At 49.6% G+C, this 15,032-nt stretch overlaps 1 protein-coding gene across 1 annotated transcript in view; it reads left to right on the top strand.

Annotated features, from left to right (window-relative positions):
* The window catches only part of LOC139768858 (uncharacterized), an 88,471-nt gene extending 79,269 nt beyond the window's left edge, over positions 1–9,202 (top strand). Inside the window, exons 4-6 of the mRNA XM_071699468.1 lie at positions 11–137; positions 1,495–1,723; positions 4,351–9,202. Of these exons, the coding sequence (XP_071555569.1) occupies positions 11–137; positions 1,495–1,723; positions 4,351–5,449 (1,455 nt within the window). The 3' untranslated portion in view covers positions 5,450–9,202. The remainder of the gene's footprint in view (positions 1–10; positions 138–1,494; positions 1,724–4,350) is intronic.
* The last annotated feature ends 5,830 nt before the right edge of the window (positions 9,203–15,032 follow it).

The following is a 15,032-nucleotide window of genomic DNA, read 5'->3' as shown; positions in this document are numbered from 1 at the left end:
GATGTTTCAGCCGCAAAATTTGGTACTTACTGGAGAATTCCCGGACTGCGACGTAAAGCTATGTGACTTTGGCATATCGCGGTACATCAGTCACGGAGCGGACATACGAGAAATTTTGGGCACGCCCGACTATGTTGGTGAGTACTTTACTCTGCGCGCGACTCACGGCCTTCCACGAACGCAGTTTCATTTCGTTCGACTTGACTGACTTGAGTAATGGACTCCGAATATGTCGCTCGTCACCGTGAAACGCGACCAAGTTGGAAGGAGTCGCGCACCAGTTCGTCGGTGATAAATACCCGGGCGTTCGCGCGAGAACCGTAATCGTACTCAACACCTGCGCGTTTCCCTAAACGTTTCGTATCTGTGCGTGTCACTAAGGATAACAGGCTACAATCCTGATACTCAAAACGAGCCTGTTTTGATGCGGTTCCATGTACAGACGGTGAACGTACCGAGCGAGAATTTCCGGCCTCGGAAGTCGATCGGAGTGCGACGAGGTCGCACTTTCATGTGTTCCACGTTTGCGATCTGTTTGATGCTAAGAAATCACTCGTACGGTTCGTGCTGCGTAGTTCCATTAGGGAAATAGGCGCGTTGCATAATTGAACAGAACAAGCCACTTCGCGGCTAAGCCAGAGAACCGCACGTGGTCGGTTCTGCGCGCCCGATCGGTCAGGAGGACCCTTTTACGATCCTCGCAACCGATTACCGTCGCAATTACATCGCACTACCGGTCTAACGGTCATGCCCTAAGTGGACGAAGGTGTTAGGTAATAGTGAAACGCGATAATCTCTCACGGAGAAAATCGAAAAGTCTTTAAATGTTCCGATTACACCCTCGTGGTTACGAAATCGCTTGAAATTGTCTTGGAAAAAAAAAGAACTTTTTGCACCGCGAAGATAAACTGAAGAGTATAACTTCAAAATCGCGTGCTATCGAATAAAAAACAAAAGAGAAAAGATTGGCCTTAATTGAACTAAGAAACCCTGATTGTTATTTCCCCGTCGGTGAGGAAATTAAATCTTTAATTAGTCGATTAGCGTTAGTTCTGAGATTATTCGCAGAAATTAGCGAGACCGTTGGCGCGATAAAAAAACAGTACGTGGATCTTCGCAATTAAACGGAGGTGAGGAAAAACTGTAGCGACTATTACGACGCGATAAACGAGCGAACCGCGGTTTCACGCGTATCGTGGTGATTACCTAGTTCGCGCTTGGGGCTTAATATGTCCGTGGTTACAATTATTATCCCGTTGAAGAACACGCGTGGCTCCATTAAGCATCGGTGCATCGGCGCGTCATAATAACGGCGATGTAATGGCAGAAAGGCCGAGGGAAAGAAAAGGCGTTATCTTGTTTTTTTTTCCCCGAATTTAATTACCGGGACTCACGCGCGCGCGTGCGCTTATACATATATACACACAATCTGACGAGTATTAGGGTTCGATGTACCACGATATAATAACGGCTCATCTGCCGTGTGTGTCTCAGCCCCGGAGGTTCTGAATTACGAGCCGATCAGCCTGGCGACCGACATGTGGTCCGTTGGCGTGCTGCTCTACGTGCTGCTAACGGGATGCTCGCCGTTCGGTGGAGACACCAAGCAAGAGACGTTCTGTAACATTAGCCGGTGCCGCCTGGACTTCCCGGATGATCTCTTTGAAGATGTCTCCGAGGAGGCGCGCGATCTTATGCGCAAGCTCATGGTTAAGGACCCAAAGTAAGTATCAAGTGAATTTCTCAACATTAATCGTTCATAATTTTTATAATGAATATTTGTAGTGGATATTAATTATAACTAAAAAAAATTAGAATACGTAATTACATAAATTTCGCATATCCATGCGTAAGTTGAAGTAAACGAGAAAAGATTCGAGGAATTTAATTCCCAGATGAGAATTCTCGGTGATTAGAACAGGCCGTGAAATACGCGCGTAGCGTCAACCGTGCGGCGACGCAGATTCACAGCGAGATTCATTGATCATTGTAGCGAGTCACTTCGTCGTCATTTATCTTCATATACTCCACTTGATTCGACGAAAAGATTTCCATTCGTTGTCCCGACGCGTTCGGGACGTCGTCGCCGCGAATTATTACGCACCCACGTCGTATCGCTCGATCGAGCGTTTATGTCGCCGGACTCGTCAAGGCGAGTGTCGGCGAGCGCGTTACCGGAGAACCGGCGCGAGCATTCCTGGACCGGTGAAAATAATTCCTTCGCGGAAGGCTGCGGCCATCTACCGAGAATGTCCGGCGCTTACCTCGAAGCGAAAAGAGATAGCACGCGAAACGCGCGCCCGCGCCGCGCCGCGTCGATTACATTGTTAGTTATGTCGGTATGTCGGCCGATTTCCTAGAACGAAAACAATCGCGTCACGTAGATGTATCGTCGTCGCAGGCGACGCTACATTTCGTTGCCGTAACCGAGATGACGACATCGCGCGACGGTAACGATCCATCGGGAATTCGCGCTAGGAGCGATTCGGTATCAGTAGGTCAACGTCGCCCGGTCGCCCGTTGATAGCTCCCGCGAGGTCTCACGCCGCATCCACTTCGAGAGAAAGCCATTCGCGGCTTATGAGAAACTCCGCGACAGTTGCTTCGCATTCCCGTCAGCTTGTCGCCGGAGCGCCTTTTTTTCTAGCCTCGTCCGTCGGTGTCTCTTATTGTATAAATTCTAGGAGCGAGACATATTATATCCTCAAGCCTCGGGTTCACTTTCATCGCGTTATTATTGGCTTCGGCTTTCATTCGATTATGCGAGACGTAACAAAGCGAATAAAAGTCGCAAGCGTACATTTGATAAATCAGACAGATGTACGCGCAAATTAATGCGTCTCGGATTGAACCACAACAATTTCCGGTTTTAAACACGCGAGATCTTTTCCTCGAATCGCGTTTGACTCACCTCGCCTTCCTTCTTTTAATGCTTTGCGGATTAACTGCGCACAATAGCGCCACTGTGATTCCATCTCTCGAGATGCATTTATTAATTCGCTCGTCCGAGGATAGGAAGTGTCATCAGCCGATCGTCGAGCCTGCTATCGATCGCGAGTAAAATGATCGATGGCCACATCGTTTCGCGAGGAACTTTCTTCGAAGCGCGAAGAGCGACGTCGAGGAAGGCGAGTTCCGCTGAAAAGTGAAAGAAAGAAATACCTCGTAGGTTTCCTTATCGCGCGGACAGCTGAGAGGAAGTCGCTATCCGGAATTATCCGCGTCCTTCCTCTCTTGCGAGCGCAAAAAGTTTTATCGCACGGAACCCGCATGACTTATCATCATGCTCGACGACGTTGAATGGCAGTCTTCATTGCTGACCTGCAAATTACCATATTTAGTCTCGAAGAGGTTGCATTACACTGCTTCGGAGAAAAACATATTCGCAATCGAATTTACATTCGTTTATGCGCATTCACATTAAAATTAATGTATCTTACAATTAATCATTCTTTTGCATTCTTTACTTGTACTATGCAAACAATCGCGTAATTAATTAGTGTTATTACATTAATGATTAGCAAGCGTGATCTATAAATCTGTTCGCCGTGATAACGGTGATCGTTACGTTAGATAATTTTCATCGACAACTTGTTTAGATTCTATTCTGCTTTATAAAATTATATTACATTAGTCTACCGGTGGAACATTTTGTCTAATATTTACCGTTTGTTTTTTTCGCACGATAATGATGATGTAAATGCGAGAGTGGAAGAGTTAATTCGCTTATGCGAACACTTTTTATTCGGGCCTTTTTGACGGTCCCGGAATTAAGGGGACCGCCCCCTAAAGCACTTTAGTAGCTACGGGTCGACATTCCACGGCGTTTACGTGTTGCGCAATTCGTTGCTCCGTTATTGAAGATATCCTGCTCCATTCCGTATGCCGGAAGACAACCGATACGTTAGCCAACGTAATGGTTTCTGGGCAGGCCGTGCGATACGTGGATGGTATACGCGCGGCACGAAATAGCCACGCGAAAACGTCCCGGCGGGACCGCCACGATGATGGCCACCGCCGATAAATGCTGCGGTCCGCTAGCGGAGGTCGTTTATGCGACGGGTCTCTTAACCCTTTGACTCTCTCGCTCCTCGAGTTAACGAGGACGACGAGAACGTTGTTCGCGGAACGAGCCTGTTGTTAGGATATATTTGTTCAAGAGCACCGCGCGTGTGTACCCAAGTAACCGACGCGACGTAACCGTCAAGCCTCTTATCTTTAGCGTTCTAACAGGAAATCGGAAATACGATATTGAAGTAAAAGCCTTATTCTAGCTGAAAAATTCGCGAAGAACTCGCGAGAGTATTGAAAACGATTTTCTCCAAGCGAGCAATTCTTGTCTGTTCGCAGCGAACGTCTGACGGTGACCGAGTGCCTCCAGCATCCCTGGTTCAACATGTTCGAGCAGCCGTTAGCGCCCTTGACGACGTGTCCCTCGTCAGACGACAGTCCCGCGGCCGTCCTCGATTCCTCGACGACGACGACGACGACGACGACGTCCCCGCAGGAGAACAGCGCCTCGTCGGAATTGCCGATCGCCAATCAAAGTCAGGTCTCGTCCACGCCGAAGAGCGACGGCGAGAAGCAGCAACGGTCGTCCACGACTGGTCTGTGCCACAGTGCGGATATTTCCAAACCAGCAGCGGGCACTCGCGCCGTCTCCTCGCATACGGAAAATCTCTACTCGGTCTCGAGATCGTTGTCCAAACCCATTAGATTCGGGCTGAGCCCGGACCGAAGGGACACCTTCAAGAGGAACATGGACTCGCTGGCGCGAAAGTTCTCCGGCAGCGTTCTGCCGGAGATCGTCATCATCGAACCGTCGCCGTCAAACGTCGGCGGTAGTATTCAGCAACGTCGCGCCACCGCCACCCACACGATGCCGGCTGGCGGCGGCGAGGTGTTCAAGTGCACGCCCGTGTTCATCCTCGGCGAGGCCGAGCAACAGTGCAGCGATAGCGGCAGCGACACCGTATCCGAAATCTCGACCGACAGCTCGAGCGATCGCAGCAGCATCTATTCGGACGATTCTCTCGATTTTATTCTGTACGGTAAGAGTCAAGGTAGAGCGAGTTTCCCGTTCACCGCCGCCGACGCAACCGCCGACAGGTGGGAACAGAGGCATCATCATCACCATCGCGCCGCCAGAGTATGGCCGCGCGAGTGTAACGGCGTCGTCAGCAAGGCGCTCAGCCGCTTCACATCGGAGACCTCGTCCGGGATGACGAAGATCGCCAAGATCCCGATGACGACGACGCCGCCGACGGTGACGGCGTTTCGCGGCGGCGGCAGTAGCAAGGCTGGTCTCGAGGCGCTCCGCGAACGGGGCGGCAACCTGGTGGTCATTAGGGAACCCGTACGTGCCGGCAGGTACACCAGGTATAGCGAGGTACAGTGCGAGTCGGTGCAAGCGCGAATTCGACGGTTCCAGGTGCACGAGGCCTCGTAAGATCGTGCCGTCCAGCTGTGCGCCAGCAGGTGCCGGCAGTTGAATTATATTCGCGCGCAGGTGGACGAACGTCTCTGGCAGCCTCCTTGAGGAGCTGCCGAGAGATCGGGAGTTCGAGGCAATTGTACGTATCGCGTAATATCACGTGTACAGTGATGTGAAGAAGTAGGAGGGAGGTTTTGAGCAACGATGCGTGCCCGAGGGATGTGCGAACGAAGGACGAGATGGGACGGACGAAGTTCCTCGAGATTTGCGAAGGCTGTGATGTCAGAGAAGATTCTTAAAAAAGGTTTAGGATTGCGCGTCTTTCTATAAGAATATAGGACTATGAGCTTTGTGAAAAATATATTCGGGTTCGCGGTTCCTTTGATTGTTGCGGTCGAGTGATAAAGTCGAGAGCGATATCAATATGTCACGCGACAGTGATTAAAATAAAAGGGATTACTTCTAAATTTATTTTTCGTGAAGCGCATAATGCTGTGATAGCGTTAGGGGAACGTGAAATGATAGCATGAGGAATATGGTGTATTTTTGCTTTAATTTTTCCGAAACTCACGGTGCAACTTGTAAAGGCGATCCGTGTCGCGAAGATGTTAATTCGATCAGAAAAATTTGCGAAACGGTATCCTGTAACTCGATCGCGATACATATAATATTAAGCAGTATTTCGTAGCGAGAATAAAACGTTGCACGTGTACCACACCAAGCCTGATCTCCAGAATCCTCGAACAGCTTCTCGAAGCCCCTGTCCTGACTTTCGCCGGACTTCTCAGGAACCCGAGACAGATTGTAAAGGGCGTGCGCACGGCTGCGCAAATCGTGCAACGTAGCCGCGTGCGAAGCGTGTCGCGCGCGGAATCCTACGTGTACGACGCCTCTCTACATACGCGTGCCTTCGCGAAGGTGCCGAGAGATTGTAGCTTGTATCATATCAAAGCGAACAAACGGCTGTTGTAAATACGGGTGAGAGAGCATGTGAATGCGTATTCGTATGTATGCGTGCGTGCATGTATGCATTGACTCTTCGTGGAAGCGAGCGGCTTCGAAGAGGGTGGTCTTGATGTACATATTCGAGTAATCAGAGAAGGTACGAGCGATAGAACGAGTCGCGGGTATGCGTGGCTTGTGTGAGAAGGTGCCTGCGGTTGCGGTTGCGACGCCGATCAACAGGGGTGGTCTCGCGCCGGGGTGGCGACGGTGGAGATCCGAGGGAAAGGTCATGCGGAGTCATAGCGACACCCAACGTTTGATGGGGGCTATGGGGGAACGCGTTCCGCCACATGCGAGAATAGTCGATCCATCAAGAGTCGATGGCGATTCTCCGATAATCCCGGCGGATTCCACCGTCACTGCCCGATGAGGAGGAAAAGAATGCGTCTGAAATCGAGACTTTGAGCAAAGAGAGCTCCCCTTAGGCTGCCGTTATTGATAGACTGATCGACCGTCCTTTCGAGCTGAGGGAAATTCGAGTTATCATCGCGTGCGCATGCACCGAGACGCGTTGCATGTTTATCCGAAACGACGTTGTAATTCCGAGAGGCCTAACTTTTGAAGCACGATTTTTAGAAACAGACATTTTCGTGTATCAATAATAAATTGATAAAAGTTACGTCTTATACCGCGTCCGTTTCGAGAACGCTTGTCAGAGTTCGAGTGGCCGATTTTCGAATAAGTTGACAAAAATCCCGCAATGCCAACAATCGCCAGCAACAATGTAACGTATCTCGATGCATTGCACGCGGTTCCATCGGCACGAATCGCCATATTAATCGGTTGTTGAATTTAACGACGACCGAGATTAACGACAATCCAGATAAACACATTTCGGTGCCTTCCTTTAAGAAAAATCACGACGCGTGTGCGCTAATACGGCGTATATCACCAGTGCCTACGTTTACTTGTCCGGTTACTCGCGGGCAAGGCTTTTCGAGTCACGAGACTGTGATGCCTAGCAGGGAGAGAATTGTACGTCTGAAGTGTGAAGAGTGCCTTAATTGCGCCCGGCTTCGCGGGAGATCAAAAAATTGGACGAGCCTTCTAGACGCCTCTAATTCTCGAGTTAGCTCGAATACGGCCTCGGCGGAAGAAATTAACAATGCTGGGCCGAGCCCTTCAGATGTCAATGAACTCGTTGCACGAACCGCCGAAAACTCTCGATGCACGTTATGGAGAAGGGACCACTTTCCTATAGGCCGTATATATCACGTGTATATACGTTTTTCCTATTGTTAAATATTTCTCAATCATACTATCAGATATACTTTATGAACCAGCATCCTTTCATTCTATTACTTCAAAATTGTTCGTTGCTCGTCGAGCGCGGAAGAAAAACGAAAGAGAGAAAAAAACAATCGACCTCGTCTGCTCTCCGGGCTCTCGTGGACGCGCAAATCAAAATTGTACATACACAAATTTATTTAGGCACAAAATTCATCATCGCGCGCAAATTGAAACGCGCGAATCGCTCGCTCGCTCGCTCGCTCGCATAGCGCAACGAATGCTAGTCATAAACACGTTCCGTCCTCTTTCTCACGCTCGCTCCCCCTTTTTTCGCGCCTCTAATTTTCGTTCATTTCGCCGCGGACACACGCTCGTTGGCAAGACGCTAACGAGCGACCTGTGTCTTCGCCGAGCGAGACGAGAAAGAAAGAAGAGCGGACGAGGAGAGCGCTGTAAAAATGACTACGGACTTGGTTGGGCGAGCCTTGGCTTCGAGCAGCACGAGAGGCTCGTCCAACCGTGAATCTGTACATCTCTTTGCAGAAAATCTCCATAGGGTATACGAGGACGTGGAATTTGCCAGTAAATGTAACTGATGTTTTAACGCGACGAAATTTTTAGCAACACTCCCGAATTTCTTTCCGTATTGCTTGCAAATATCGATCGATGTTCGGTTTTTGATGGTTCTCTTCGAAGTTAAAAAGCGCACTTTTGACACGTTGACTATTTCGTATTTCGAGAACTTCTTTAGACTTGAAAATGTCGAATTTTCCAAATCAGCAGCCTTGGAATAACTCGCGAAGCGAAAATCTCGTGATGTTTAATCTTCTCTTCGGCGACTGCTTAGTGCTTCAACCATCGCGCGGGGAAACTTTCGACCTCGTGGACCGAGGCGACTGTTCGATCGATTATTCAGTCTCTCCGACCACGGTGGTTCGATGCAAAAACCACCGAAATGTTCGTTAACGCCGCGTACACGCACAATTCGAACGCGTGCATTTCCTCTCGAGACGCATGTGCGCGCGTGTGTGTGCCAGGGAACGTGGCTCAAGATGCGTCTCCGAGAATCAAAGAACGGAATAGACCTGTAAAATATAATTTTGCTACGACGGGCGAGGGCGGCGCGACCCGGGTGGGTCGACTTAGCTTCTCTCGCGTGAATTCGTTATTTATTTCTCTTCTTTGTGATACGTCATTAGTCAGAATTAATCAGTTTTCGCTTCATTTCTTCGCGTTAATTGAAATCCGCGGAGAACGCCGTCGACTCTTGCCTTCCGTGCGACTCGGACACGCCGCGCTGCCCAATATATTCCCTTATTATTATTATTATTATTATTATTATTATTATATTATAATTATTATATTCTATAGAATTATTATATTATATTATGCTATTATATTATTACATCATTAATAATTAATCGCGAAGATTGCGATCGCGCATGTAGCTGCTAAAAACCTCCTGTAAATACTTCTGTCATTGTATTAATTTTAATAATACAGTACGAAATAAACGCAACAATACGTTCAAAACCGCGTGTAAATTTCTTTTTACCTTCTTGTTCCCCACTTGTCTCTTCGACAATGCTGATTTTTCAATAACGTTCGCGCATTGCGTGTTAAGCGTCAATCTCTTCACGTGCAACGATGCCGAACGGGTTGCCTAGTGAAAGGCTACTCTCGCACGTTCCATTAGAGTTACACGCGTCGTAACACGAGAAGAAACTTAAACTTAAGAAGCATTCGTTTGTACTTCGTGTTGTTTGTTTTTCATTTTTTGTATTATCAATTATGGTCACTTTTATTTACGCGCGCAACGTCCATTGTGCCGTGCCATCAAGTTACTTAAAGTTACTCGCGCTAAGGATAAGGGAAGCGTTCTCTCACGACAAGGATAAATTACGCGCTAAATTTGCATTCTGCCGTAAATAACGCGCGGAGCAAGACTTCCCGGGACGTCCTAGCGTTACATGCGTGGTCAACGCACCTGGGGCAAGGAACAGGGAATCCGTTTCGCGCATTAATGCCGCGCGGTTGTTCCTACCGGCGTTATTATAAATAATTCAACGCCTTCTCTCTCGCGGGACAACCGAAGGGTGGAATAGCGATGCGATCTGAAGCAGGGATGCCGTGGAAAATCTCCGTCCGCGGGAGATGCGTTGCGCGCGGGTTCCCCGGTCAACCGATTAAAATCACGATACACGACGGAGACGCGACGGAGGGAGAGCGGCCCTGGTTTCGCGTTTGCTTACCGATATGGCCAATGGAACACTTTTTCCGAGAACGTTGCCGTTTATCCTATAAATAGGCGTACATTAGCAGCGGCACAGCTGCCGCGATGATTCACCTTTAAGGAGTTTTCTGCGACACGGAGAGCTGGAAAATGTCTCGGCTTTCGTAGGATCGAGCGAGGCGCGACTTGCTTCATAAAATTGATCAATTCTCAATCGAAATTTTGCTATAAATAAAAGCTCACGCTCTTATTAAAAATTGACGACTCAATCGACTCCTTTCCTCATCGCGAGGTTGTATAACAGTCGCTTCGTTTCATTTCGCGGTATATCTGCCGAAATAATATCAGTAGTGATCACGGGATGAACGGAGAAATCGCAGTTGTACATTAATGCGATTGTGTCACCGAGGAACTACGTAATCGGCCGATACAGCGAGATACTGCCATTTTAATAGATAATAACAGTGCGCTCGCTATAATCGCGCGTTTTGCAATTGAATGAAACGTGATATAATCGCGCTCAAAACCGCGCGGCTTCACCTTGAAGGTGCCCACGCGCCTGCATATTCAAGAAATTCAGAAATTAACCGGGTATAGCAAACTCCGATCTTCCGTCATGGATGAAAACGAAATTACTGTGTGAACCTTGGATTATTTGCTACTCATTAAAATCGTCATAATTTTGTGAATAATACCAGGGACGATAACGTCTCGCCGACTCGCGCGAAATAAAAACTTGAAATATTTTTACGCACGACCACGTAATCCGTTAAGTTTGCAAGAAAATGATCGGGAAGCCCTTCGATGTAGCAATTTTCTTATGATATTCCTAGGACCGGTTCGGTAATACGAGGTGCATGATACACAAGATTTTCCCACGCTTTTATTTACGCCGCGTCGAATTTTGCGGGAAAACGAAAAACGACGACGACAGCGGATCGCGGCGCGGCGGAGGCTGCGTGTCTCTTTCTACCTTATCCGCCGTGACGACGGCCTTCGCGGACTCTCAGCCTCTCGGTATGCCGATAATGGAAATTGCCGGGGGCGACAAGCGATTACTTGGCGATTCGTGGCGCCTAGAAATTGCTAAATCAACGCCGGCGTGCCGTTCGTAACACCTGGCGCGACCAAATAAAGTCGCGCCGCCGCTGTTCGCTGCCGTCGAATGATAATTCGTTAATTAGCGCGCAGGTCAGGGTGCGAGTTGCCCCGGCGCTGCGCAACCACCGAGTGAAAGAAAGGGAGAGAAATTAAAAGGACAAAGACGGAGGCAGAGTGAAAGAAGAAGATGTAACGTGCCACGTGGAATCGAAACGGGCGGCGTGAGAGGCCTCTAATTACAAGGCAGGCCGATTTTTATCCTGGCGGATTTAAAGCTGATTCGCATCGCACGCCGCGTCATTAACGCGACGTTTAAAGCTGTTTCTTCGACTTTTCTTGGTGCGTCGTACGAATTTCGACAACTTTCGCTTTCGCACTTTGGTGATAGCGGCAGACCTAACTCAGTATTGTCCCCTTTCGTCCTCGTCCCATTGTGATTCGCGCTCTTGCGGAAGTATCTCACGATCGAGAACGCGGAAGGACTCGAATCTCTCGGGATGACAGCGGACTGTAACTCATCCGTTCGCAGATCGACGCGGACGTTACGAAAACCTCGTCTCTTTCGGTCGCCGATATCCTTTTAAGAGCGCTATTAGCAAATTCTGGGCAACGTTCGCGTCGGCAGTCGGCAGTCGGCACGAGCGTGTCGAGTCCCGTCCCGTATACGGCGAAGATTATTAGACGCGAGAGTCGGGTCGTTCCTATTGTGTCTAATTCTAAGATCGTAAATCGTAGGGAACTCGCACGTGCAACCCGACCGCGACGCCGACGCGCGCACGTAGTAGCGCATTACGCGCATTACGCTTAGCGCAAACACATCGTGCCGCTTTTCCTTAATGGGGGTCGACAATTTGCATTCCTCGCATTCGCCGTGTCCTCTTCGTGTTGTTCGAAAATAACGCCCGGACCTTGGGATTCGCGAATTCGACGTTCGGTATGCCGAATTTGGTATACCGTTTTAACAAAGATAAAATACGACACTCGCGTAGATAGAAATTTTCTCAACGAGGTTCCTTAATTCGCGCGAGTATCCTGACGAGGATGTTTAGTTTATTTATAGTTGTCGCTGGTTGGCCACCCGGTGAGCCCTCCACTTCGCCAGGCCTTTATCATATCGCTCTCGGGTTCTAATTTTACTCTCGCGTGCGACGATAAAATTCTCGATCTTCAAAAGGAGCCACGTGTTCCGCGTTCGAAATGGAAGGCGCCCGGAGCTCTCTTTCTCGCCGGCCGGTCGGCCGGTCGCGCGTCAAGCTCGTAAATCGCCGATAAGATTTTTCCCCCGAGGCAGCCGTGCCGGAAGACTTCTTGAGGTCATCGGCGCCGGGTTTTCGCCCCCGCTCCGTCCCGTCCCGTCCCGTCCCGTCACGCCGCGTCGCGACGCGGCCGGCGCGGCGGCACGAAAGTGAGACGTACCAATTTTATTGCGCGCGAAGACGTCAACGTATCGCGCCGAGGACAGTGCCGCAAATAACGAGCCATCAAAGTCAACAATGACGCGCGGCACGAATTTATCGCATCTGCCGGCGCGGCGGAAAGGTAGGCCTATAAACAGAAATCATTAAGCGCGCCGATTCGCGTCCCCATCCTCGGGATAATTGATTTCGAACGGCACGATAGGGGCCGACCTCGCAGGCTCGCAGTCACGTCCTGTCTCTCTTTCCCTTTTGCAAATGGCACGGCTTTTCCGACAGTTATCCGATCGATCGCGACAGCCGCGATCTGCCGCTGGAAAGTGGAGGCTCGACCTTTCGGACACCGCGAGGTGAACATGTATCCACGCGCGGATGTGAGGAATCTACGCAGAATTCATCGCGTAACGTTGTGGTCTACGGCCGTGAAAGAAAAGAAGAGAGATACGTTCGATTGACGATAAGAGAACGGCCAATCTTCGAACCCTCGCGCCTCGCGCGGGATGAGACGGGTTTCGCTTTAGATTGAACTTTCAAGCGCGAAACCGCGTTATCCGCGCCTCTCCTCTCCGGCGTGCCCTCGGTGACAGTGACGAGCGCTGACGTCCGACGTCGCGAAATAGAATCCACGTCGGCTAAAATCTTCCCCTCGCTTTAATACCTGCCGGCATCCGTGAAAGCCTCATGAATAATATTACCGGTGCGTATCGATGCGGAGTCGCCCCTCGCCTCCTCGCCGACGTTTTGTGCATCGGAAAGCGCGCAAATTTAGATTTTAAAGATTGATCCGACTGTCGGCCACTCTCGCGAAGCCATTTCTCCGGGGTGGGACGAGCGAAGTGTAATTTGTCCGCAGCACGAAAACAAATCAGCAGCGCGAGATAGATCGCGCGGATATTTTAAATACCGTGAAAGCCCCCTGATGAGGTTTCTCCCGCTAAAATAATTCCCAACTATAATGCTTCTTTTTCACGCGTAATATCGGGTAGAATCTTAAATTTGCGAGAAGATCATTTCGCGATAGACGTTCCCAGATCCGCTTAAACCGATTTCCTCTTAAATCAATATCATTGAGATTCCGTGAAGACGAAGGCGATCTCCGTGGGATCTCAGTCGTGTGATTACCCGAGTGTCTCGTGTCCGGAGAAATAAATCGCCGCGGACCTCGGCAGCGACAAAGTGGCAACGGCCTCCGCTTTCGCGCGCGCGCGAGCGCGAGCGTTTCGCGTATCGCGCGTGTAAAGACCCATGAGACATCGTCTGTGCAAACTTTCGCGGAATGTTCTTTGTCGGTCCTTTGTCGGAATCGACAGTCATCGTGTCGCGTATGCGACGTGCCTCGTATCCCCAAGAGTGTTCGGTGTCGTACGTAGAAGCGATACGTGCGAGTATCACCGCGACGAGCGTGGTGACAAGCAATTAGTACCGGCAATTAGCACCAAGCGAGATCGCCACCACCGGCGCGGATCGTGCCAAGGATATGGGTAGCCGCTCGTCTATTCGCGGTTCGAACCCTACCTTCGACGACCAGCTCGAACCAGTTCTTTTTCCCTTTCTTTTCAACGCGCCTCGATACGCGCGACTGACGCGCGTCCGAGCATTTACGCCAGCAAAGATGTTCGCCCTGATAATCGGAACCTTATTCGACACAAAATAAAGGATAGTTAATTCTTCAGTTGAGAAAAATTTACCTCAATTTATTTTATATTATATACGGATAATGGGAGAGAGGGGAAAAAGAGGTATGATATATACACACGTGTTAAATAGTTGTATATTTTATCGAGAGTCGCCAATAATACCGGTATCGAATTTACACGCATCGATATATTTATGGACAAGGCTTGGGAGCACTGGTTCAGCCTTGCAACATCCAGCGGCAAATTCCGTCGCAAACATCAGGCGCGGATGCTCCCTTCGATCATGAGCACCCGCAAACACAGCGGCACTTTCTCCTCGCCTTCTGTGCGTCCAGGTCCAACCTAATTACCATTAGTCCCACGCGATACGTGGCGTTGAACTCAGCTCCACTTTTCCACGATATTACGAAGAAAACGGTACTTTCGGCGTTCTTAATGTACGGATAGCCGATTGCTCGAGAGATAGACATTAAAGTCAATCCTGTGGACGTATTTATTACTTATTTTGAGATATCTGCAATAATGCACGCATTCCATAACGAGCAGTGTTCAAACGCAGATCGGTACTTGAAGCACGTTTCCGGGAAGCGATGAAAACTTTGAAGGTGAGGCCCCCTCGCGCGCGTTCATTAACATTTTGACGCTTTTACAAGCGCGCTTATCTCTCGCGTCCGGGATAAAGAGCGAAAATGTCTCAAACGCGAAAAATCGGCCGGCCTCCGTTCTCCGACGGCGCCGAGACCCGTGCGTATTTGTTTCTCTCATCCACAGTGGTGCGGGAGTCGATTCGCGAAGAAGTCGGATCGAGAGATCTCTAACGTCCAAGTTTGGTGGCACCGCCGAGGATTCTTCTTCTCGATCTTCGCGACTTTTTCACGCGCTCGCGGAAATCGGGGTTGGTTGTTCCGGGATTATTTCGAGCGAACCCGCAGTCCCGGTCATCTTGATAAATCCGCCGCCGGAAAGATAACGGTGCG

The sequence above is a fragment of the Temnothorax nylanderi genome, unplaced genomic scaffold, assembly GCF_030848795.1.
Source record: "Temnothorax nylanderi isolate EJ_2023f unplaced genomic scaffold, tnyl_v1.0 TNYL_tig0018_pilon, whole genome shotgun sequence".
NCBI lineage: Eukaryota > Metazoa > Arthropoda > Insecta > Hymenoptera > Formicidae > Temnothorax > Temnothorax nylanderi.
This window is presented reverse-complemented; position numbering and strand designations above follow the sequence as displayed.